Below are 26907 nucleotides of genomic sequence, written 5' to 3' on the forward strand. Positions count from 1 at the left end.
CATTATCAGCATCTGAAAGTACGTTCATTTAAAATAAAAAGTAAATTGGCTACACCACTCAACATTGTTGAAACAAGTAACCTTTCGTTGTAGCACTGAATATTCTCCTTTCTCATTGTAAGGTTAATGAAAATTCCGTTTGTTTCCCGTGCACATATTTATCCGTCAAATTTATTTTGAAATGTAGGTTGCCCCTATTTCCTTTATTTTTTGTTATCTCTTTGTGTTTAAAACTTTGTGGTTAGAAAAATTGTCTTTGCTTTGTCATATTGTTTTTAGTTTATGATCCCAATATTTCAAACAAAATAGTGGGAAACAAGTGACAGCTGAGCACGCTTAGAAGCGTTATAACATTAAAAATTGTTATCAAATTATAGTAAAAACTGCTGTTTGTGTGTTTTATGTTAATATTTGAATGCTGGGGTTTCGTATCTGCGTGCCATGGTGTCTGTGACCCAGTAAAAATACATTTAGAAATAGCTCATCGAAGTTCATATTAAAATCCTTATCAAAATGACAAAAGTGCAATTATATTTTGTATTACCTAAAGGTGCAGATTGCGAGGATGACTGTGATATTGAAATGCAACAGGCGTTTAATGTAGTGTTTACTTTTCTTTATTATTTTACTGAAATATGTATGTGGATAAATGGATATAATTTTTAAATAAATATTTTAGCAAAGTGAACAACACAGATCGAGCGGTATTATTACGGTAGAATGGGCCACTGAAGAGCAGTGTCTAAGTAAGACTAATCTTACAAAAACCGATGTGTTTGTTTTACAAGAATTCAAAGGACCTATATTCAACAAACTAACGAAGACCAAAGCTGTGTAAGTAACGTTACTTTACTAAAATATGGTATTACTGGTTGGGGAGGTTCCTACACAAGTATTATAAACTCAGTAAAAATAGTACAAAGATGAATAATTAAAGTGATTTAAAAAAAAACCATTAACATTCCTGACAAAAGAACTATTTCAAATTTTTAATGTTCCATCCATAGAATTAAGAATAGTCCTCAAGGAGCGTAGAATCATATTTGAATACATCGGACTGTGTCCAATAATTCCGCACTCCGGCTTACTTTCGCCGCGCGTATTCGTGAAGTCGCCGGGTAATGTTGTTTGATGGGGGAAAAAAAAATCATAACACAAATGTAAGGTGAAAAAAAAGTAATCTGTTAATTTCTCTAAAATGTTATTGTGCACGCGGAAACATTGATTGACACAACAGAGTAGATAAGTAAAGGGTCATTTAATAAGAGTCATTGAATTAATGAATTTCGAACTTAAAATATAAAACAAATTTTATTTGACATAAAACTGATATTTTTATATCATGTTAAATAATATTTGATGTTTTAAAGATAATGTCATTCAAAAGTCCCCCACGGCGTTGTTTAATCCGAGGTCTAATTTTCATTAGTTCTTTAATTAAACGAGCAAAGGTAAAAAAAAATCTACCCTGGCAACACTAACGAAATTGCCATTTTGTTTCTTCGACAATCTGATATATGGAAAAATAATTAAATTTTTAAGTAATTCATTTGCTACTTAAACATTCGTTTGTTAATTACACATGAAATGTGATGCCATCATGTTTCTTTAAGATCCTATCAGTATTTTTACACTTTAAAAGGACACAACACGGCATAGTTGAATTAAAATCAGGAGTTGCGGACTGAGTGACATCTTCAAAGAAACTAATGGGGCAAAACGTAAACCTACTCATCTATAAGTAGTTGAGTCGCCTTCTGTTTGATGTGCGTATGCGGTTTCAGGAATATTCTTAATTCTATGCCATCAACATTCCCAACAAAAGAACTATTTAAAATTTTTAATGTTCCATAAATTGATAAAATATATTTAAAAAAATAAATTTTACAAATCTATAAAGAGAATTAAAAAAAATCCATACATTAGGTTATTTACGTAGACGCCAATATTATATTAATATGCCAAAATTTAATACTAAACATTTTGTTAAAAGTTATGTATATCAGGGAACCAATTTTTAAAACAATTTGCCCCACGAAATAAAAATTATCAATGCCTTTACAAAATTCAAACTAAAGATTAAAATATTTGTTTATTAACCTCCTTAATCAAATGTTGTTTTTTAACATTTCAGTCATATTAAAAAAAAAAATTACAATTAAGGAAATAAGTATGTTTTTTTCGTTTTTTTTCAATGTTTTTTTTCTACAGTACCTACTTGAATTTCTTTTGTTAAGTAACTTGAAAACCTGATTTTATAATTTTCTTCACCATGTTATGGTATGTGTGTGGGTGAATGTGTTTATACGTGTGAGTGAGTGTGCATGTGCGCGTATATGTGTAAATAATTATTTGCATGCATATGTGTATTACTTATAAAATAACGTTTTATATACCTTCATTTAGTTTTTGAAATATATGTGTATTTTGTACTTAAATTATTAATATTTTAATCTACAGCAAGCATAAGAGGTTGCTTCTTTTTTGTTGTGTTATTTCGTTTCATTTTTTGTTTCTGTACTTTTGCTTTATTATTGTTAACATGTTGTATATTATTATTATTGGTTATAGGCAGGCAGCCTTTGCTGATGCGCCTATATCTTGTGTACTGCTTTTTGTCCGAGTTCTTCTTCCTTCAAAAAAGGATCCAAACGAAGCCACTCTCTCATTTTGCTCTTGTTATATTGTGTGTTAAATTTAAGTTCTTTCGACAATAAATTAAAAATACTAAGTACTAAATAATTGAGGGTTTTATTACCATACTTATTACATAATTTTGGGACTACTAAACCATCATTATAAGTGAAGCGTGACTGACTAATTTTTTACATTTTTTTTGTTGCGTCCTCTTGTTCTTGAAAAAAAAAATCAGAAAAATTATTTTAACACCTGACACATTTGTAGGGTCCATAGCCCATAGTCGATGACACACACATGTTTAATTAGTTCACCTGAAGTAGACTAATGACCGACGATGCAATGTCATCATTTTCAATTGAATCTAATACATTCGTATAATGCAACTCTCACAGCATTGCACGTCAAACCAAGAGCATTGTTCTGCAGTACATTCCCATCGTCCCTACCATGAAGAAATGAACTAAAAAGGAACGTCGTCTATAAAGAGACCACAGGACGCTACGCCAGTCAGTCAGCCCATTCAGCCAGTCAGCCCAAAAAGCTCAGTTCACTTCAGTCCAGCTTCACTCAGTTCCAGCATGTAGTTCAATTGCAGTCTCTCAACCTATCATTGACGTAACACTCGTCCGACATAATTAATTATTTATTCGTCATGTAATAAATAAACATCCAACAGCAATCTCGCGTCTTCTCTTCAATCCCTAACTGGGGTAGGAGCTTCAACCAACCCTCAATTACCTTTTCCTACACATTCCTTAATAATTATGAAGAAAAAATATTCTCCCGTTTTCTTCTGTCGGTTACGATGTTTTGGCGATTGTGGCTCGATGTGTACTCTATGGTTTTAATGATTTTAAAATTGTGATTTCAGCATTGTTGGTGCGAGATGCCTGTCCTGTTGCCTTACGGAGGGCAGCCCGATACCCCCCGGGCCCCATCCTGTTTACACAATCGCAATGAGGAACCTCGTCGTAACCGCTAGCGGCCACGACCGAGAACAGAAGGTATATCCTCAAAAATAAGGAGAATAAATTATCCACTAATTTGGGGATTATCGGGGTCGGTATTGAATAAGAACGCCTTTTTCGAAAACCACCATGAAAGTTTCATTATCGGGTTGTGGTCCCGTGGCTGGTGTTGCGGACTCGCGGATCAGAGGACCGAGGTTCGAACCCCATTCTACCCCAGCTTGATTTCTATTTTCTAATACGAGGTGTGTTCAGAAAATAACGGGAATATTTTAATTTTGCGGGTTTGGAGAGTCCGATTGTAAAATTTTATTATGTTGGTATACATGCCCCTGTTTTTTCACTTTGTCTGTGGCAGCCAGTAAGGTAAGACGTGTTTTTATGAGCTCGGTGATTTTTGTTTGTTAAAAAAATGGATTAAAGAATTCGTTTCTAATTTTGTGTAAAAAATTGAATAAAGTGTGTAAAATGTTAACAAAGGCCTTTGGTGAGTCTGCTATGCGTAGAATAAGAGTTTACGAGTGGTATAAGCGTTTCCAAGATGGCCGTGAAGACGTTGAAGATGATAAACGGCCCTGACGCTCCAGCACATCAACGACCGATAAAAACGTGAAAAAAGTTAATGAAATGGTTATGAACGATCGCCGAATCACAATAAGAGAAGTCGCTGATGATGTTGGCATATCGATTGGCTCATGCCATGAATTTTTTAAAAATATTTTTTAAAATTTGTTCCAAAATTGTTGAATTTTGAACAAAAACAGTGGCGAATGGAAGTTTCTCAGGTGTCACTAAATAAAGTCAACGACAATGCAGAATTACTAAAACGTGTTATAACAGGTGACGAAACATGGGTTTACGGATATGACGTCGAAACTAAGGCTGAATCGTCCCAGTGAAGGCATTCTGGATCGCCAAGACGAAAATCACCGAGCACGCCGAACACGTCTAACCTTAACGGCTGCCACAGACAAAGTAAACAATGGATACAGCATACTTCAGGGGCATGTATACCAACATAATAAAATTTTACAATCGGACTCTCCAAACCCGCAAAATTTAAAATTTTCTGTCATTTTCTGAACACACCTCGTCGTGAGTTAAGAGTTGTTTTTAAAAAAATACGTATTCATTACCGGATACACAACATGTTTAAAAAGGAAGGGTTTGCTACAAAAGGGTTATTGGCTATTTTGACTCTTGTCATTTCACTACTGAGACATCGGAATAATGTTTTAATAAATATTTCAGAATTATGTGTTTTATGGCTAACATTTGATGTAAACATTGTAGGAAAAAATGAAGACTAAAATACTGTGGATGGGAGGAAAATATGATAACATGTTGACTACAGAATCTACGCATCTCATTTCCAATACGGTTTTCTCAGACAAATATAATGTGAGTATTTTAAACTATTCAAATATTTTTTTCGCTCGCAAGGGGATCGCTTATTCAAAAATGTTGAAAAACACCGCATTAGAGAATCTTTTAAATGAATTATGCTTCAGGAGGCCGTAAAGTCCAACATTCCCGTCATGCACATGGACTGGGTCGAGGCGGTGTGGAGGGCTTCGCTGGAGCAGAACGTCTCGGCCTCGGACCCCCTGTTCGGGGACCACAAGTTGCCCACCTTCTTTGGCGCCGTCGTTACCACCACGGGCTTCTCAAAGCACGAGAAGAAGAAGATCGTCAACTTGATCAACGAGAACGGCGGAATGTTCCGCGGGGATTTCGAGAGTTCAACCACCGATGTCGTTGTGATGAACGCGTAAGTCTACACTGACACCCTGTCTTAGTCCATTCACCCACCTATCAGTACGAGTAGTTATTCTGTATTATTTTGGTTTGGTTTATATTGACACCTGATGATGGGTAATTCTGAACACTCGAAACTTGTAGTCTAACCTTTAGAGTTATTAAAATATTACAACAGAGATGAAGAACATTTAAGAGAAGGTAATATAGAAGTCTAGGCATCTACAGGGCTTATGACCTGTCAATGGCTGGTTTAAGTGGCCACTTTACACACTGTGTAACATTCACCATTCTGCCTATATTTGAACATCTATATTCCTTCAATTCTTTCATCTGTTGATGTTTGTAAAGTTAAAGAGCTTAAACCTTTATTTATGCGGGTGAGATTCATCTAATTGAATTATTTCACCTACATACTGGGCAACGCCTGAAGATATTATTTTTTCAATTTCTATACTTCTTCATGGACCAGGTAATTTATCAACAATATTTTGAGTTTGTCCAAATTTTCGTAGACAAGGACTGGATTCAACTCCCTGGGGAGCTGTTTATATTAAAATATTACAACAGAGATGAAGAACATTTAAGAGAAGGTAATATGGAAGTCTAGGCATCCACAGGGCTTATGACCTGTCAATGGCTGGTTTAAGTGGCCACTTTACTGACTGTGTAACATTCACCATTCTGCCTATAGTTGAACATCCATATTCCTTCAATTCTTTCATCTGTTGATGTTTGTGAAGTTAAAGAGCTGAAACCTTCATCTCTGTTGTAATATTTTAATATAAACAGCTCCCCAGGGAGTTGAATCCAGTCCTTGTCTACAAACGGCGGCCTCCGTGGCGTAGTGGTCAAGACGCTTGACTCACGCACGGAAGGTTCCGGGTTCGATTCCCGGTGAGAACACAAAAAATTAAAATGTGATTTTTCTCAAGCCTGGGTGCTCTGTGATGTAATTCACCACTGTAATTAGGCCTCCTGGCCTGTTGTGGTGCAAAAAAATGTAATGTAAAAAAAAAAAAAAAAAAAATTTGGACAATCTCAAAATATTGTTGCTTTAGAGTTATAACGCGCTGCCCACTTATAGAGATGCCATTTCTCTCTATTGCAAGCACAAAAGCGTTACTTCACTTTGCTGGTGATTCTAAGGTTCTAACTAACATCAAACTCAAGTGTGTCGTAAAATACAGTGTTTTTTTCAGATAATATACATCGTTTTACGCTAGGGTTCCGTTCCGAAAGACATAAAAATTGAAAAAAATTGCGTAAAATGAACACATTTTAATACATATCCCACATATATTCAAAATAAATTATAAATGTAATCAATAAATACAGTTTAAATTCGTTTACAAAATAAATGATAATCTCTCGATATAAATAATGATTTTTTTATAATAAATACTAACTCACCAGTTCGTAAATTAAATTCTCACAATTTTTTAAAAAAAGCATCCAATTTCATTTGTTTTGATTGTTGCTTCCTTTCTTGCAGAATCATAGCATAAACTACAAATATTTGAATATTCTTTTAATTTTAATAATAATAAAATAAAAAATATAATCATACCATTTTATTTTTCGTGAAAACAAAACCAAAACAAAATCGGAAACACTTTCACACACACACAATAGGCTGCTCGCGTACACGGTAATAGAATAAAACAATGTGTAAAAGTGTGTCTGCTATTAGAATCGCGGCGCGTACTGTCGTCTGGTGTCGGCCGAACCGGGGAATTCCGCGCCGGCACCAATCAGCGTAATTGTAAATCGAACCGGCGCAAAATGATGTTTACATGTATTTAAAATGATAAAGTAAATGATGAAACACTAAATGATGTGTGTTGCATTTAGTTTACTGGTCCAGTGCCCTATGCACCCCTGGATGCAGAGAGGGGGATGCTGATCATGATGATGATCTCTGCCGGTACACCGCAGTCTATATATCTATGGGTGGAGGAAACAATCACATAAGTCAAAATGCCTAATTTTTCAGGAGACAGTTTCTTGTGTCTCAAACATTATGGGGATCAAATCTAAAATTGGAAGAATGTCTTTTCTTCTCCATACTTGTTGGAATTGGATTATTGCCAATAATCGGGAATGCATAGTAAGGTGATAACTCTTCAATGTTACTTTGTTTAAGGCATAAATTAAAAAAAGGTTCTTTGAGAAAACTTTTTTGGTAGCCGATAACCAATATGTTTATTTTGCGTAATAAAGTACATAGATATATAATTAATACTAAAGGCCTAAAATTACTTTTTAATATCTCATTCATTATTACTATTTGTTCGGACCAAATCTATACCTACCTACCCGTCCTTCTCATTTCCTAGCGCACTCTACGCAACAATAATTCTACGTGTGAGTGCCGAAACAAACATTTTATAATCAGTACGAAATCTAACATTAACGAGTGAAGTGCTCAACGAATCCATCATCAAGCGATCTATGCCAGCGTCCATTTAGACCGCCAGCTCCCTGCGAGCTGTGTCAGCGTCTCACGACCGCCAGCTTCACCAGCCGGGTTCCAGCACTCATCACGCCTCATCGTCAACCTTCCTTCCTAACAATACAGTCCACTCTAAATTTTCCTCCTCCTAGGTCGAGGTATTATTCACACCTCGTCCAATCCTCAACACTATTACTATTTGTTATAGGCAGGCGCCTTCGCTGGCACGCCCATATCTCGTGTATTGCTTTTTGTCTGCGTTCTTCTCGTTACCGAACAAATGTTCTTTCCAGGGAGGGCATAGGCGGCAACAAGCACAAGGCGGCGATCGAGTATAAGAAGTTCTGCGTACTCGCCTCCTGGGTGTACGAGTCGGTGGCTCGAGGCTGCGCCCTCGACCCGGCGCTGTTTACAGTGCACGAGAACAAGACGTCCAGCCCGTACCAGAATAGCAAACTGCCCGACATGAGTGCGTATCGCAACCTTTGTAATTAGAAATGAAATTGGTATCTGGTGATTATCTGGCTCTTTTAGTATTATTTAACTTCATTTAAAAAAATTCTTTGAACTTCTTGTGTTATTTCAGAAATACAAAACTTTAAAAAATCATAGCTCTGATAATACGATATCTAACAATTGAAACAAAGTTTTCGGCTAAGTTTAATAGTCTTAACAAAAATAAAAAACCACTAAGCTTACTCATTGGAATGTTACTCGCCTACAATCTGTATTGAATTCCGCAGCGAGACTTATTTTCGGTATCTCTAAGTTCAGTCATATCACTCCACTACTTCGGGAACTACACTGGCTACGTTTTCCACAGAGGGTCAAATACAAACTCTGTTGGCTTATGTATAAGTCACTGCACAACTCTACTCCGGAATATCTAAGGGAACTAGCTGACAGGCGTCTCACGCTTAGATCAGCTACGTCTACGGCGAGAGGAAAAGTTATTATTCCTCTACGCAAACAGCGCACTAAATTTAGTGAACGCGCATTTGCGGTCGCAGACCCTATGGCATGGAATGCTCTCCCAGCAGAGGTGAAAGTGAAGTGATGTTTCGGAAAAAAACTTAAAACCCACTTGTTCTCTAAATCATTTGAATAAATCCGTAGCATGTGACAACAAAATAAATTATTTTAATTAAATTACAAATTTAAAAGAATCACTATGTAAAGCGCCCTTGAGGTATTTTATTACGAAAATGGCGCTATATAAGTTATCCATAATAACAATAGTAAAATTATTACCCACTGTGAACAAAAACAATAAAAATGCATGTCAAATTTATATTTGCGTTTTGTTATTTCTAGGTTTGAATTTGTCCACAATAACAAATTTACGGCACCCTATTGCATCTTCCGTGGATGAAACGCGATCGTCGGCTTCCACGGATTCCTCCCGTCTGGTCAGCACTCATCATAACGTACGTAATTGTTATTTCTTCTTTGTCTGTTCACTCCCTCTGCATCTCCCCGTGTATCCACGCAGTTCTATTTTAGGCTCTTTTCATTCCCTGTCAATGAGGAAATTCAGCGCCTAAGGAAATTGGATATAAAAATGTTTTTCTACGCACTGTAAAAATTAGACAATTTAATTGTACGGCGAAGAAAAAAAAAAATAAAATTAACTATTTTGAATGACGTTAATAATTTTTCCGAATCAATCAATGATAGAGCGTTGTGATAGATTTCCGGTTTATGTGAAGCCAATTCACCAATCGGCAGAACTCACCGAAGAGAACTCGTGACGTCACATGCGAAGTAATTTCAAAATTACAAAATCATAGCGCTGATAATATGGTATGTAAAATATTGGAAATTTTTTTTGGCCTATTTTGATTGTCTATAAATTATTTTTTTTATTTTTATAAAAACCACTAAATTTACTCATTAGAAAGATTTAATTTGTAATTTTATGATATAAATGAAAAGGTGTACCATACCTTCTATTAACGTTTTTCATAATAATTCCCTTTCCGCACCTAATGGTGCATAGGGCACTGCATTGGTACGTCAATCGCAGCGTATCTTAATCATTTTTGTTACATGAAGGTTATTTATTTATTTATTTATTTATTCATTCAAAATTACAAAATTATATATTCATGAATTTATTAAGGCTTTTTAGGCTATGCCCGTGTCAAGCCACAATAAATAACAATAAAAATACATAGTAAAATGAATAAGATCAAATTATAATGACATATATGACATATAATGACATATATAAGGTATGATGATCAGTCTTACGCTTCAAGTACCAGTCCAAGGACTCAAAAATAGTGTGAACACACTCTTTAAATAAATATTTCTTATCAACCATGTCGGGAATCGAATGTTTTTATTCTATTAACGTTTTTAGTGCCAGCTATATTTTCCATGGGGGACACCTGTACTGTTATTATTTGAATCGGCATTCACTTCGTAACACTTTATTATAAATCATTTTGACGCTAAATCTATTTTATCTACACTACTAGAGTTTCGGGATAGCAATCCTCCCATCGACGGGTGATATAAAAAAATTATTTGCATTTTTTTTGCTTTTACACAGACATTCAATAGTCTTACTCTAACAAGTCATTTCTGCTTCTCAAATATGAGATATTTCCCCTGTAAATAAATATTTCAAAAGATTTCAAAAGAAATCAGATCGGCAAAGCATAATACCTTGAAAATTTGCAATTCACCAGATACGATTTTTAGACTTAGGCTTAGCAGGGCAGTGTAGGTCAGCCATTTTTGATCATGAAATCGTGAGAACCCGAATATTTTTTTATATTTTTTATTTGTGTCTATCTTTTGGGGAATTCAACCCCAAGCTCCATGCATGAGAAATAAATGCGCCAACCACAAAACCACGAGGTGAGAGGATAAATATTACAGTGGACAATATTTTGAGTTTGTCCAAATTTTTGTAGACAAGGACTAAATCCAACTCCCTGGGGAGCTGTTTATATTAACATTTTACAACAGAGATGAAGAACATTTAAGAGAAGGTAATATAGAAGTCTAGGCATCTACAGGGCTTATGACCTGTCAATGGCTGGTTTAAGTGGCCACTTTACACACTGTGTAACATTCACCATTCTGCCTATATTTGAACATCTATATTCCTTCAATTCTTTCATCTGTTGATGTTTGTGAAGTTAAAGAGCTTAAACCTTTATTTATGCGGGTGAGATTCATCTAATTGAATTATTTCACCTACATACTGGGCAACGCCTGAAGATATTATTTTTTCAATTTCTATACTATACTGGTATCTATACTGGTGTCTACAAGGATCAGTCCTTGTCTACAAAAATTTGGACAAACTCAAAATATTGTTGATGAATTACCTGGTCCATGAAGAAGTATAGAAATTGAAAAAATAATATTTTCAGGCGTTGCCTAGTATGTAGGTGAAATAATTCAATTAGATGAATCTCACCCGCATAAATAAAGGTTTCAGCTCTTTGACTTCGCAAACATCAACAGATGAAATAGTTGAAGGAATGTAGATGTTAAAATATGGGCAGAATAATAAATATTACAGTGTAAAAAGCCACTTAAACCAGTCAATGATCATAAGCCCTGTAGATGCCTAGACTTCTATATTACCTTCTCTTAAATGTTCTTCATCTCTGTTGTAAAATGTTAATATTACAGTGGAGTTAAAATGAAAAATATGTCAAATTTATTCTTGTGATTATTCTTTATAAATATTATGCGGTTGTATCAAAGTGATTTTATGATATGTATTTTGTTTTCAGGATGTTACGAGCAGTGCGAGTAAAAGTCGGAGTGTTCGCGGGTGTCCCATGGCAAAGGAGATTGGACTCCTGGTGGACGCCATAGATATGAAGGAGGCCAAGGCGGCGGGTCCATTCCTCGATGGATGTGGCGTTAGTTCTTTCATTCCATATTACCCCTCGAATATATGGGAAAATTGCACTTTCTACATTGATTATTAATAGTGTTGCACGTACCCCACTGATAAAAAAATACAGTAATTTGATTATTTATTTTATTTATTCATATTTTTCGCTTATAAACTATAATTAATAATAAAAATAATGTGACTTCGCTGGAGTTTTCCGTGCCGAGGACATTTAACAATTTAGTTTTTTTAAATTACATTTGAGAATAAACAAAGAAGACTAACTTAAAAAACAAAATCGGGTTGTGGTCCTGTGGCTGGTGTCTCGGACTCACAGACCGAAGGTCCGTGGTTCGAATCCCACTCTACCCCAACTCGATTCCATTTTCTAATAGTGAGTTATTTACAACTCGTTGAAAATGGCCCTCAAAATTAAATATTTGGGTAAATCATAAGAACGCAAATATTTCTTTTTTTAAAAAAAAAAAAACAAAACATAATTAACAAATATTCAGACAGTGAACAAAGTAATAAGCTTGTCAGCCTTCTAAAGTAATAACTGCATTTTTAATCCATATTGGTCGGAGGGAGTCAGAGAAATTGTTGTCCGATGTAGAAGAACGTAAACTGATTTCCTGTTTTACTAGTAATGACTTAGGACTTAGGATATAGATATTTTGGTATTATTTATGTTTTCACTGAATATTTATTATTTACTTTTAAGACTGAAAAAGCACACATAATAATAAAACTGTAATTGCTTTTTAATATTATTATAAAATACATAATTTACTGCCTTAGAACGGGGAAGCTATCCCTAGTTAGGCAGTTTAAATGAACCAACAACAAAAATTAAAAAATATATATGTTCACTTTTACTACTTAATTAATTTGTTGTATAAATAATTACTTTTAAATTGCTGTAATAAATATGTAAAAAATAAATAAACAATAAAAAAAAATTTCAAAATAAAAATAAGGGTCTGTAAAATACTGTCAAGTGAAAAAAAATTTTTGCTACTTATATGTAGCATAAAAACTATTTTTGATTCCCGCGAAATCAGTCATTGCATTGGCCACGCCTCTAATAAATTCATGATTCATGTTAGTTTTGGACTTTGTATGTTTCAATTTTTATAGAACATCATCACGATCTTGACGTCATAGTTATCAATTCTAAACACGTCGCGTTTTTCTAGGGACATTTTTTTTCATAATTTCTTTTTCAAAGTTATGCATTAAAACATTTCTCCACAATATCCATATTGATTCTGAAAATTCAATTCATTTTTCCAAAACCATTTCATATATTTTTATCGGTATTCGTAGTATGTGATATTTCCCTAATACCGGTCAAATGCTTTGCACGGATCTGCATGTAATGTTCAGTTCTTCATTAAGCTCTCGGAAAGTTTATCACGAATAATTTTTGTCACTTTTTGCATGTTTTCAAGGACATTTTGACCTTTATTTGTCTCTAACTGATTCGTTTCCGCTTTTAATTCACTCGTACTATTTGTAAACTGTCTTCAGAGTCATCACATTATCATCATGAGCTTCTGTGGCACTTATTTGCAACATAAAACAAAACCTAATGTTAACAACATCTTGTTTGAAATCGGACAGACACGGCAAACACGACCTCCTCTTCCAGTTCTGGAAGAATACTGACAAGTCACAACTTGTTCAAACTTGACATTGACTATCTTTATATATTTCATTTCATTTATTTATTTTGGTTACATTGAGAACATTACAGAGTATCCAATTAATTCTTAACACATTACAAAATATACATATCAGATTTATTAAATAGAAAGAAAAAAAATGTCATGTAAAATTGACATACATATTACAATTTGTAAATCGCTCTCCTAAGAGAAATCCCACCGAGTATCACCACGGTGATTTTAATCGCATCCCATCATCTCTGTTTATATAGTCAGTGTGTTTGTTGGTAAACCTCAATTGCTATTTTTACTCATGGAGCTTAGTGACTTTTCGACCTCCCGGGGATTATATAAATACCCACAGATAAATATTACCACTTAAAATGGATGTAGTATCGGCAGTTGTGCTATAAAAATTTATTCACCATATTTTTTTTATCGGCCTTCAAAGATAAATAAATCTATTCCCTCTTTAGATTTACGTGTTCGGGACGACGGCCACGCGGCGCGACAAGGTCCAGCGCGTAGTGTCGCGCTGCGGCGGCGTGCGCTACGACGCGGCCACGGCGGGCGTCACGCACGCGCTGTGCGGGGACCCCGGGGGGCCGGGGGCCAACTCCGCGGGCCGGGCGGCCATGCCCCGCGCCTCCTTCCTGTCCCTGCGCTGGCTGCTGGACAGCCTCCGGGCGCGGCGCCAGCTGGAGGAGAGCCAGGTGGGAAGTTTACAGATTGGATACTTTACAACAGAGATGAATATGACACTTATTAGGTCTAGGCATTTATTTAAGTCTAGAAATGTCTTTTTTTAAATTTTTTTATTTGATTTAATAGCATAATTAAACATTTTTACAATTTAAAAAAAATTCACTTGTTATATTTTTACTAAAACTAAAATCCCACCAAGCCACTTTTTGTAGCTTGTTGGTGAAGATTATATTTATACTGACTTAATAATATTATTTACATTTATAAAAACAATGAATAACATATAAAAATTAACAGCCCGAAAGATCAGAATAAACATGTTTATACAAATAATAATATATAAATTTATTTTTTAAATACAAGAAAATATATGAAAAAATTAAATATTTACACCTAAGCTACTATTCATATATAAACTCTTGATCGAGTAGCCACTCTCTTATTTTGCTCTTGTTACAATGTGAGTTAAATTTAAGTTCTTTTGGTAATAAATTAAAAATTCTAGGTACTAAATATTTGAGAGTTCTATTTCCATATTTATTACATACTTTTGGTACTACCAAGCCATCATTAGACGTGAAGCGTGTATTATGGTTATGTTTGAGAGGAAACTTGAATGTATTACTATGAAATTGTTCCAAAATGATGCAAAGCCACAGTAGTCCTCGAACAGGCAGAGTCTGTGTGAGAAATAAATCCAGTACCAACAGAAACCGAATCGAAAAACTGAAAGTTATTCAAATAAGTTAAAAGTCACTTCACATACCCAAAATTAGGCATAAGTTCATTAAAATATGTGTTTATTTATTTATTTACGGTTCTACGAACCTTTTACATAATTACAATGAAACCAGTGATAAAAAATACAAATAAAATAGCATAATATTAAAGAAGAACTAAAACATCGAGAAAAGTATACAATGGTAAACAGTATTTATATATATAAAAGAAATATTACATCTGTAACAAATATAATATTTACCTTTATAAAAGAAAGTTAAATAAAAGAAAATAGCAGTTTTTAAAAAGGAAGAAGAGAAGAAAAAAAAAGAAAGTGCTTTAAAAGGAAAGTTAAAAAGTTCACTTTATGGTTTATATAAATTCACATATTACAACAGAGATGAAGAACATTTTAGAAACGGTAATATAGAAGTCTAGGCATCTACAGGGCTTATGACCTGTCATTGGCTGGTTTAAGTGGCCACTTTACACACTGTAACATTCACCATTCTGCCCATATTTGAACATCTATATTCCTTCAATTCTTTCGTCTGTTGATGTTTGTGAAGTTAAAGAGCTGAAACCTTTATTTATGCGGGTGAGATTCTTTATAAATATTAATAAATTTAAAAAATAATTATACACACAAGAGTAAAGCGTTATAACAAAAGTGAAGAACTAATCATTATTTGAATTTTGAATTGTTGATTCTTTTTCAAAACACAAGACTTGATCATCGGCGGCGTGATGTAAAATAAATCTTAATTATCACTATTGATTTGCAAGTTGCTGCATGCAAATAATTGGTGAATTCAATGAATAATTAGTACCATGATGATGACTAAAACAAAAAATTAAGTCATGTTGGTCTATGTGGAAGATGAAAGTTTATTAAAGTTACTACTATTTTATTATTCAATAATTTATAAATAAACTAGAGTTGAAAAATGTTTGTCACAGGAGGCAAAACTAGCAGTTCTTATTTTGAGTATTTTTATTTGCGAGTTTTATGTGTTTTATTTTTTTTATTATGTTTTATATGTATTGTCAACCTCGTGGTGTAATAGCCAGCGTACCAATGCCGAGCCCCAGGGTGCTGATAAGAAAATTATGATGGTAATAAATATACTTTTGTCCTTAGTACTTGCTATCGGGCCCCGCCGACAATGCCGGCAAGGACAGCGGAGGGGGGGGCTCCTCTGCTGGGTGCGCCTCTCCCATGAGCAAGAGGAACCTGCAGCTGCTGCAGAGCCGACCGCCGGTGCCGCTCTTCAACCTGGACAAGGAAGAGGAAGACGGAGACAAAGATGAGATCGTGCAGCAATATCTCAGCCAGACCAAACTCCCTGTGGGCGGTGCGTATTACTATAGCGCTGGTTTTCTAATATTCAAACCATTTGAGGCATGAGGACGATATTTGTGGCAGATATACAAAGATCCAACATATCATCGCATCCCTAAAAGTAAATTGTCTAAATCTGTCATTTTGGAGTAGAGCAAAAAAACTTTGAAAAACTTGTTAACGCTCATAACTCAATGTATAATGTCAAGTATTTTTCGTGGTATTAAATTATTTGACCGTTAAAAAATAGTCTGTATTATCTCTAAGTTCAGTCATATCACTACTTCGGCAATTACACTGGCTACATTTTCCACAGAGGGTGGAATACAAACTCCGTCGGCTTAAGTATAAGTCACTGCACAACTCTGCTCCGGAATATCTAAAGGAACTTTCCATTCCGGATGAACTAGCTGTCAGACATTTTACGCCTAGATCAGCTACATCCATGGCGAGAGGAAAAGTTATTATACCTCTACGCAACCAGCGCATAAATTCGGTGACCGTACATTTGAGGTCGCGGACCCTATGGCATGGAATGCTCTCTCGGCAAAAGTGCGAGGCTGTGAGAGTGAAGTGACGTTAAGGAATAAACTTAAAACCCACTTGTTCTCGAAACCATTTTAATAAATCCGTGCCATGTGATAACAAAGTAAATTGTTTTACTTAAATTACAAATTTGAAAAGTTAAAAACAATCACTTTGTAAAGCGCCCTTGAGGTATTGTATTACGAAAATGGCGCTATAATAATAATTTTTAGAACACAGTTGCTTTATAATGAGGAAGTTCAGTGGTTTTGTTTTATTTGTTAATTGACTATTAAACTAAGCCAAAAGAGTTTTTTTTAATTTTTATATTTTGTCATATTTTTATATAAAAATATTTATGTTTAAGGTAGATAAAAGTCTTTGATTTTCTCTCTCTGTCAGATTCTGAAGATACACTGGCCGAGTATTTTAAGCAGGGGGGTGGGTCCTTCAAGGCGCCGCACGCCGCGGAGAATGCGGCTAAGGACACGTCTACCAACGACGCCACTCTCACCACACTCAGGGTCAGGATGGGAGAGGACAAGGACGTCACCAGTACGCAGTCCAATTTCGCGTCGCACAACGCCGAGGCCAGCACCATGACGGAAATGACCGAAGAACTCACGGATATTTTCAATGGTACAAAATAACAACCATATTATACTAAGTATTTAAATTTTGTTATATCCTAAACAAATCTAGCCCATTTTTCAAGTCATTGTAGCTGATTCAAACTATCAACAATCCTATTGCTTAAGAAATGCTTCTGTGGGAGCAAGTCGAATCTGGTTTTCTCCAGCCTGAGACAGGCCTTGAAGTCTCGAACAATTTTCAGGTTTATCATTCGAATTCCAAGGCATGGAAGATGTCACAGCGGCAGAGGTCGCGGTGAACATCGAAGCCTCCGGAGGGACCGTACTGGCGGCCGGAAAAGGAGCTGATTTCATCGTCGTGCCCCTCGACTATGACGAAGAGGAAGTTGTGAACAAGAAAGGCAAAGTTGTGACCACATTTTGGCTGGTAATTATAACAGTCGTATACAGTAAAACCTCATTTTTACGTTCCTCAATTTTAAATTTTCCCGCCTTTTACGCCGAAATGTTCAGGTCCCATTTTTCTCCGTACATTCTCATTCAAATATTTTTTTGTAATTCATTAACCTAGCCGGACCGAAGGGGGGATTCGAATCCCCCATAGACCGATTTGGTCGATCTCACTTTATGTACATAAGCATTCGGCTAACTAACAAAAATTAATATAAGACACGAATGAGTAAAATGTGTGTACGCGAAAACATGAGTAAATTATTGCACGGTCATAAACACTTCCAAGGTTTTATTCTCCTGATGCCATATACAAGTAGGCGTACGTTCGGATCATGTGTAATTTTTGGATGCTTGTACCCGTATTCAGAGACAAAACTTAAGGTGAGGAAAGTACATTCTATTGTCTTCACCTTCGGGTTATTCTCTACATATGAGATTAGAATGTACTTTTCCCCACATTAAGTTTTGTCTCTGAATACGGGCATTAGTTAAAAACAGTACCATGCTCGATTTTTGCCCAAACTGAAGAATAAAAGCAGGTATACAAGAAATAAAGAGTTAATTATTGTCTCGAACTAAATTCAAAGTGGGTGCAGTGTAACTGACCGTTTTGTTTAAGTGTCTTAATTTTCTGAATGCTATTTTGCATTGAATTTTTATACATTTTTCTAACAAATACACTCTTAGTGACGTTTTGATGCCCTTTAGGGTTAGTTTTCATTAAATTATTTTTTTTAAAAATAAAAATGCCATTTTAAGATTTTACTTAATTTTGACACGCAGTCGGCATACATTTTGGAAGAATAAAGTCTTTATTCAATAAATTATGATGCAGAAAGTTTAAAAATGTGGAAATATAAATATTGTTAAAATTTATAAACATAATGTGAAAAGAAGATGGTTTAAAAAGTTATCATAAAAGTGAGAAACAGTTTTATCGAGATCTAAATATAATTTTACCTAATTATTTCTATATGTATAAATTAAGATATTTTATTCTGTAATGTACATATATATGAATAAATAAATGATAAATGATAAATATAGCAGTATAAATAATGTTGAATGTCCATGTCAATAGGATGACTGCTTGTCTCAAGAGGAGATTGTCGATATAGAATACTTCCACCGCCCCGTTAAAGTAGCGGCGAGCTGTACACCGCTGTCCGCTCAGATTCTGGGAATTTCCACCTACATGGGCGTGGAGAGAGCCTTCATCGACGAGCTGGCCCAACTCCTGGGTGCTATGTAAGTTTCGCGATTACTATTATGTCAACAATATTTTGAGTTGAAGTCTAACCTCGACTTCTATATTACCTTCTCTTAAATGTTCTTCATCTCTGTTGTAATATGTTAATATAAACAGCTCCCCGGGGAGTTGAATCCAGTCCTTGTCTACAAAAATTTGGACATACTCAAAATATATTTAACTATTATGTATGCTTAAGAGACAAATACTCTTGCTCAGGGTTTCTGGTTTCATATTTTGTCCAAATATAATGCCCAAAATATTTTGTTATTTGTAATGTTATTTTGGTAAAATAAATTAATTTGAATTTGAACACTATTTATTAACTATCTGATTTCAAAATTGAGGGTACAATAAACTGAAGAAGTGCGATTTCATTACGACTAGCATTGTGGAAGAAATAATGCTCGCTAAGCGAAGTTTCTCTGTACTAGTTCACAAGCATAAAATGAAAGCATCCACCCCTTTCCCGAAACTGTTCATAAAGACTCGAGCCTTTCTTCAGTTTCGCATATCAATTTTTTTTTAAACTAATTAAGCGAAAATTTAATATTTCTTTACAATCAAACCGTGAAAGTAACAATACAAATAAACTTTAAAAACTTTCATTGTACCCCTCACTGCAGTATTGTCAGTTTGTGATCAATCAAATACACATGGTCAGCACAATCACCTTTTTCTAATTTCCCAGTATGACAGTGGAGGAATACAGTGTTAGTTCCAAATTGAGACCGCGGCCGCACGCTCCAGATCCCGCGTCGGAAAGGAAGAAGAACGAAGTAATACAAACAAATCAATCAACGACACGAAACCCAAATACATATAGGAAACATTAGAAGAATAATATAGTTCACAAGCGCAGCGGAGTTCGTCCCACCTGAATTGGGTCTGTCTGTTTTCCAGAACGCAGCTGACATTTTGCCGGCGCACCACCGAAACCACCAAGGCCTCGACTCACCTCATCTGCCCCGAATCCAAGGGGAACAAGTACGTGGGGGCCCTCAAGTGGGGGCTGCCCGCCGTCTCCAGCCACTGGCTGCTGGCCTGCGCCACCCGGGGCCAGCGCGTCAGGGAAGGGCCCTACCTGATAGGGGACACTAGGGGTAAGTTCTCGGATCGCTGGACATCTAGCCCGGTGAATTTAGGTAAAGAAAAGCCCAGAAGAGGTAGTTCAGTGCTATGGGAAATTTGATATAAAAAATGTTTTCTTAGATGACAACAAACAGTGTCGATGATCCCACCTGGTCCAAGAAGAAGTATAAAAATTGAAAAATATTTTCAGGCGTTGTCCAGTTTGTGAGGGAAATAATTCAATCAGATGAATTTCAAATACATCAATAAATGTTTCAGCTCTTTAACTTCGCAAACATCTTCGGATGGAAGAATTGAAGGAATATAGATGTTGAAATTTAGACAGAATGGCGAATGTTACACAGTGTGTAATGTGGCCACTTAAAACAGCCAATGACAGGTCATAAGCCCTGTAGATGCCTAGACTTCTATATTCCCTTCTCTAAAATTTTTTCCATCTCTGTTGTAATATGTAAATATTAACAGCTCCAGTAAAATCCAGTTCTTGTCTACAAAACAACTCTCTTTGGACAAACTCTTAACATAGTTGGTAAAATGTATATATTGAAATATTATGTCCCTGATAGTACTTTAAGGATAATTTATTTGTCACTTTCAGGATCAATTATAAGATACGCTTTAACCTCATGGGCTTTTTCCAATAATACAAACATAAACCTTGTAGAGAACTTACAAAATTCAATGATCAAATTATTAATTGAAAAATAAATGTTCTGTCCTTATTGTATAAATCTATAAATATTTTACCCGTTAGAGCTCTACCATAGTCCAAGCTGGTTTCTCAGCATGCGTCTATCTGAATACAGAAATAAATTGGCCCATGTATACAATACTCGGTTCACTAGTGTAGATGGACTAGCTAGCTCTCCCCAAATTCAATAATAAATACGGGAAAAGAAAACTAGAGTACAATATACCAAAAATGTATAATATGCTCCCATTAAATATTAAAAATCAAAAAACTTATCTGGCTCAAGAGAAAGACATCTGCTGTAAATCTGGCTTTTAGAACGTGGATTTTTATATTAAGATTTTTTTGGTTTTTCTTTTTTATTTGGACAATTTTTTATTTTCGATGTACATATTTTTCTTTTTTCCATAGTAATAAGAGTTTTTATATGTTTATAAAATTGATGAGATAAGATTGTGTATATATATTAAATCTTAACTACACGCACCTGCTGACGAACTGCATTTTATGCAGTTCAGTAGGACTTGATAATTTATATGTTAATTTTTGTACGCTTTTGATAAATAAATTTAAAAAAAATTGTTGATGAATTATGTTTAATTTGTATAAATCAAAATTATCGCACTTTATGTTCCTTGAATAAAAAAAATAATATATAATTTAATAAAACATTTCCAGAGCCAATTTGGAAGGAGGAAGAAATATCAATTCTAAAAAAGGAGGAGTCCGCCATGGAAGCTGATAAAACGTCGGCCGAGTGTAACAAGGAAAACGTTTCCATTCTACCGACCAACGAATCTGATGCTTCCGCCCCCCAGGAGGAACCCGACGATAATGACATGACCAGAGCCGAGGACATCATGATGAGGGAACGCCTGTCGGACGAGTGCTACCCGCCCGACGATGTGGAGAAGGACGAGAGACATAGGTGTTCCGATGCTAATGTTCTTCCCTTGAAGGCCATCACACCGAGTAGAAAGAACAAACTATCACTAGGTACGGTTTTTATATTAACATACAGACAAACCCCCTTTTTATGTTTTTTGAAAGAGTTGCAAAAAATTTGTAAAACTGAGGATAAATGCTAAAGAATAGAAATGAAAAATATATGGAAAACAAAATATCACATAAAAATAAAATTAGTGTTCTAAACTTCGTGCTTGGCCATAGTGGCTATGCGTTTGTGTGACGTGGGCGCGGTAAGCGGCGTCTTGCCGCGCCCGAGGTCCCGCGCCCACGCCGTGCCGCAAACGCTTTGCCACTATGGCCAAGCACTAAAGATTCTGGATTTAGCCATTCTGTTAACACAGCCTTTCCAGAATCTTCTTCTTGCTCTGCGCACAAACAACATAACATTTATTTCTAAATTCATTTAAACTCTTTTCATTCTTCATACATTCAGGCCTCTCTTCATACATTTTCAAACCTTTATATGTACATAATGAAATTTCGGGATACTGTTTTATTTTATTTTTAAATAGCCTTACTCTATCCTTATTTCTAGTAATATACTTATGAACATTTTATAAGAAAACATCTTTATAAAATCCAACCATTATGTGATTAATTTGTGATATTTTTTACTTTTACAGGAGGGTCAACAGAGATGTCTCCGGCCTCTAGGTTCATAGCTCTCGCGAGGCAGGGTTTACTCGGCTCTGACTCTCAAGAAACTCCTAAGAGGGAAGCCGAATTCGGAAAAGAATTTAAGAAGCACAGTAAGTTCCATATCTCCTAAAATGTATGGCTTCTGTACTTGGTTGGCCACAATTAAGAAAAAATAACAGGTAAAAGGCATAAAGTGGAATAAAATAAAAATTTTCAATAGCATTATCTCTCAATGTATGGTTTTAAATTCGGCTGGGTAAATAATATAAATTTTAATGGTGGTAACATTGATGGTAACAAACAATTATTTATAAAAAATCAAAATACTATTTTCAAATAATATTTTTCATGTAAGTAGGGACTAGAATTATAACTCTTACTTACTGCTAGCTACATTCAATCCACTGCTGGACATAGACCTCTTTCAAACTCTTCCAATATTTCTGTCATGGGCTATCTGCCGCCATCTATGGCCCGCAAGTTGGATGGCAGCAGAATGTCACCTGTCCACCTTTTTCGCAGTCTTCCTTAGTCTCTTTTATTGTTCCAAGTCCTGCACTTCAGGATCCTAGATGACCATTTGGCACTGTCCTGTTTGTCACGTGCCCCGCCCACCGCCACTTTAGCTTAGCTGTTCTTTTTGCGATGCTGATAACCTTTATTCGGTGTCTAATCTGCTCAGTTTTAATTCTATCACAAAGACTGACGCCCAAAATTTGTCTTTTCATTGCAAACTGAACGCACTTTAACTTTTGTAAGGTTTTGACAGTGAGGGACATAGTTTTTAGTCCATACATCTTCACTGGCGAGGTTCAAGACTTTAGCTTTCATGTTTATTCTTATTTTTATCCTTAAAAGTGGGGTCAGATTGAACAAAAACCCCGCTAGAATTAACCTTTCCCAAATTTCTAGATGTAGATTGGTGCGAAGGTTTTCACGGTCACTGTTATCAGTATGTTTCTTTTTTGGGTGATACCGTGTGTGTTGGATTTGTTCCCACGTTTTGGCTACCATTGCAGGAGCCATCTTCAGGGTAAACTGAGTTGAAGATGGCTCCTGCAATAGTAGCCGAAACGTCGGAACAAATCACAACACACGGTATCACCCAAAAAATAAACATATCAATAACAGTGACCGTGAAAACCTTCGCACCAATCTACATCTAGAAGTTTGGGAAAGGTTAATTCTAGCAAGGTGTTTGTTCAATCCGCTGTGATAACCCTCACTCGATGACGCTTAGCATTATTATGTTGAAAGTAAACTTTTGCGAGTACCGGTTTCATGTTGATAGGCATCTCTTTGTTTCCAAGTATATATTTTTAATTGCTGAAGGCAGCCCAGCCCAGCTTAGTCCTATTCACCGTGGTATTTCCGCAGTTCGGTTCTCTTTTTCCAGCTTTTTTTGGGTCCATATATACATGATTGTTGACTACATCGATGATTTTACTGTCAATGTTTTTTCAATTTTTTTTTTTATTCATAAATTTCATAAAAAGTTCAACTTTTGTAAAATTCTAAACATAACTACTTTTACACATCTAGTAAATTTTATCACTGTAACTCTCCAAAAAAAGAGACTAACTCTTGTGTTGGAGAGTGACTTACACTGTTTTAGTTGTTCATCTATAAGAGTTGTTGTTTATATATAATCCCCAGGGAGTTGAATCCAGTCCTTGTCTACAAAAATTTGGTCAAACTCAAAATATTGTTATTTATAAGAGTTTATATAATTTTAATACGAGTACATGAAAAGAAAAAGAAAAACATAGAATATATATATATATATATATGTTTGGATAATTTATATAGCGCCATTTTTGTGAAAATCACCTGAAGGATATATAAATAATAAACATAAAACAATAATATTCATACTAATTAAAATTGAATGTTGTTTTTACACGAGTTCAGAAAATTTCTTTAGATTAACTTTGAATTTATTTATTGATATATTATTTTTAATAGTTTTTAGTTCATTAGGAAGATTATTATAATTTTTTACACCTTTGAAGACAAAGCTATTTTGACCATGACTTGTATGGAATTTAGGAATTTTGATATTATTTTTGTATCTGAGTGACTTATTCATTTCAAATTCTTTTATTTTCTCTTTTTTACATATTTGTATAATAGAATTTATTTTATAAAGAGTGTCTACTTTATGAACCTTAAATATTTTAAATAGACTTTCCGTATTGAATGTTGAGGGTTTCTTTAAAATTACTTTAATAATTAATCTTTGTACTATTTTAAGAGGGTTTAATATATTGGCATATGCACCACCACATCCTACAATACCATATTGTAACAAAGATTGTACAATTGAGTAATAAGCTATTTTTAAATGATTGATTTTTAAAACATTCCTTAATCTAATAAATATGTATATACATTTTCTAATTCGTTTAACTATTTCACTGTTATGGTTTTTCCATTTTAAGTTTTGGTCTGTGTATACACCGAGATATTTAATTTTATCTGCTGTATCAAGTATTGAACATGTAAGATCGCAGTTATTTTTGTTACAATTGCTTTGGTGAATAATTATTTTTACTACTGAATCTAAGTCTGTTTTGTTAATGAAAAATGGGATGATTTTTGTCTTTTCGTTATTTAAAGATAATATATTTTTGTCAAACCATAATTTCAATTTATTTATAGCGTCATTAGCTACTAAATTTACCGAGTTCCAGTTAACTCCCTCAACTAATACAACCGTATCATCGTCATATGACATTATTTTTGAGTTTAAATCTTTTGAGACAAAATATGTCATTGACATAGAGAATAAATAAAAGCGGTTATAAGTATATAAGTTTATAACTATTAACTTAATTTTCAAGAATATCTTTAGACACTTCCGGTTTTGTTTCTGCCTGCCTTAACTTTTTTTGTACTTTTGATGTTTTGTCCAGACGAAAGTGTGAGTACGCCTCCCATGGACAATGCCTTGTCCACTCCGAACCTGGATCTCTTCAGCCCCGTCTCCCGGCGGAGAATGTTGGCTATCAAGCGCGGAGAGATGCCCTCGGATCCGCCGAAGACTCCACGGAATCCATGTGAGTCAACGTGCAAATATCAACCCAATCCATTTATCAATAAATGAGGTGTTTTAATACAAAAATGGCAATCTTCACCATTGGTCTGAAATAAGTTACATAGATATGCCAGAGCCATAAAGGGTTACAGAGTAATTTAGTTAAACATTTTCAATAAAATAAGTAGTTTTTTCATCATCCATGACTTATGGGATGATTTCTAAAAGGGAATTAATTTTACTGGCTTTAGTTTATCCATTTACTATTTAGTAGAAATTTATCATTATAATATTATTATATCGTTTTCAATACTGAAAAAGTTTAATCAAATCAATTAACATTTTCTTTTGGCCTAATAACTCATCCTCCTCATCCTAGTTGAGATCTCGGTGGCCACGCCGGAGAGCCCGTTTGGGGCGGCTCTGTGCTCAATATCGGCAGAGTCCAAGAAGCGATTGTGGAAGTTCTGCGAAGATCTGCCGGCTCCGAGTTCTGATAATCAGCGCAAAGATACTGTAAGCCGTATTCACTCACTATTTTTATTACTTTCTTTTCCACATTGTGTTCTGTGAAAATCAACTCAAATAACAATTATCATTAACCACGCTGCAATCGGCACGCGCAGTTACTTTAAAACATTATTATAGAACTTCAAATATGATGGTAAGCTGTGCATAATCACTTATTTACTAAAACTACTTCCCTTTGATGGGAAAGGACACCACAAAACATTATTTCAATTCAGTTTAGTTTGGGTTATAACTGTTTTTCCATTTCTTCAATATTATTTTTATTTATAGGAAACATATTCGAAAACCATATTTGCCGCAGAAAATTGGTTTCTAAGAACAGGCATTTGCCCATATAGGAACCGATTGCAACATTAGGCATACTAATATATCTGGCTTGCCGACCCTTCATATACTGAGCCTACTCCTGGTACAAGCAGAATTTGCCAGAGCGTTTTTTTGTACCATTTTGTAAAAATGTATGTATCCCGGAGACATTGGGCTCCCTGGGCAATATGTATTCTGAGAAGAGAGTTGAGTTGTTAAAATATCAAGTACTTGTGTTCTTTTGCAGCCGATCTCAGAACTCTCCAAGAGATTCTTTTCTCGCAATCAGCCCGACAATGACACAACCCCCCTGACTGCGCGCCAACTACGAATCAGTGTAAGTAAAATATAATCAAATATAAATATCTTATTTTTCGACTAGTTCGTATATTTGACTATGCGTCGAGGGATCCTAAAGTCCACCATCCACCCGCAGCTGTTATATAGTTCTGGGGGATTCAGCTGATGTCAGCTGCGTATAGAGGAAAGTTAGCAAAAATATCCCCAAGGAATACAAACTCCACGCAGATTAACGAGAGGGAAGGAGGATGTATGAACAGAGGCCAACACATCCAGAGGCCTCAGTCCTCAGGATCCCCTCAATGGCTCTGTTTTATTCAATGATAAAATATGTACAAATTTTAATTATTGGGTATGGCGTGTACATCATGCGCTGTCCGTTCATAGAACGCATGGAAC

At 35.1% G+C, this 26907-nt stretch overlaps 1 protein-coding gene across 1 annotated transcript; it reads left to right on the plus strand.

Annotated features, from left to right (window-relative positions):
* Positions 1-302: 302 nt before the first annotated feature.
* Positions 303-26545, plus strand: LOC148278019 (DNA topoisomerase 2-binding protein 1-A-like; the record flags this gene model as incomplete). The annotated part of the gene is made up of 19 exons (XM_088232034.1): positions 303-600; positions 680-834; positions 3512-3644; positions 4902-5009; positions 5120-5379; positions 8115-8290; positions 9136-9248; positions 11580-11711; positions 13833-14069; positions 15923-16136; positions 17051-17287; positions 17484-17668; positions 18776-18942; positions 19847-20046; positions 21405-21722; positions 22319-22444; positions 25250-25393; positions 25751-25887; positions 26456-26545. Coding segments are annotated over exons 1-19 (3219 nt in total), but the record flags the coding sequence as incomplete, so codon positions are not given.
* Positions 26546-26907: the final 362 nt, after the last annotated feature.

This window comes from Micrasema longulum, unplaced genomic scaffold, assembly GCF_059751315.1.
Source record: "Micrasema longulum isolate JH-2025_06_02 unplaced genomic scaffold, ASM5975131v1 h1tg000939l, whole genome shotgun sequence".
Taxonomy (NCBI): Eukaryota; Metazoa; Arthropoda; class Insecta; order Trichoptera; family Brachycentridae; genus Micrasema; species Micrasema longulum.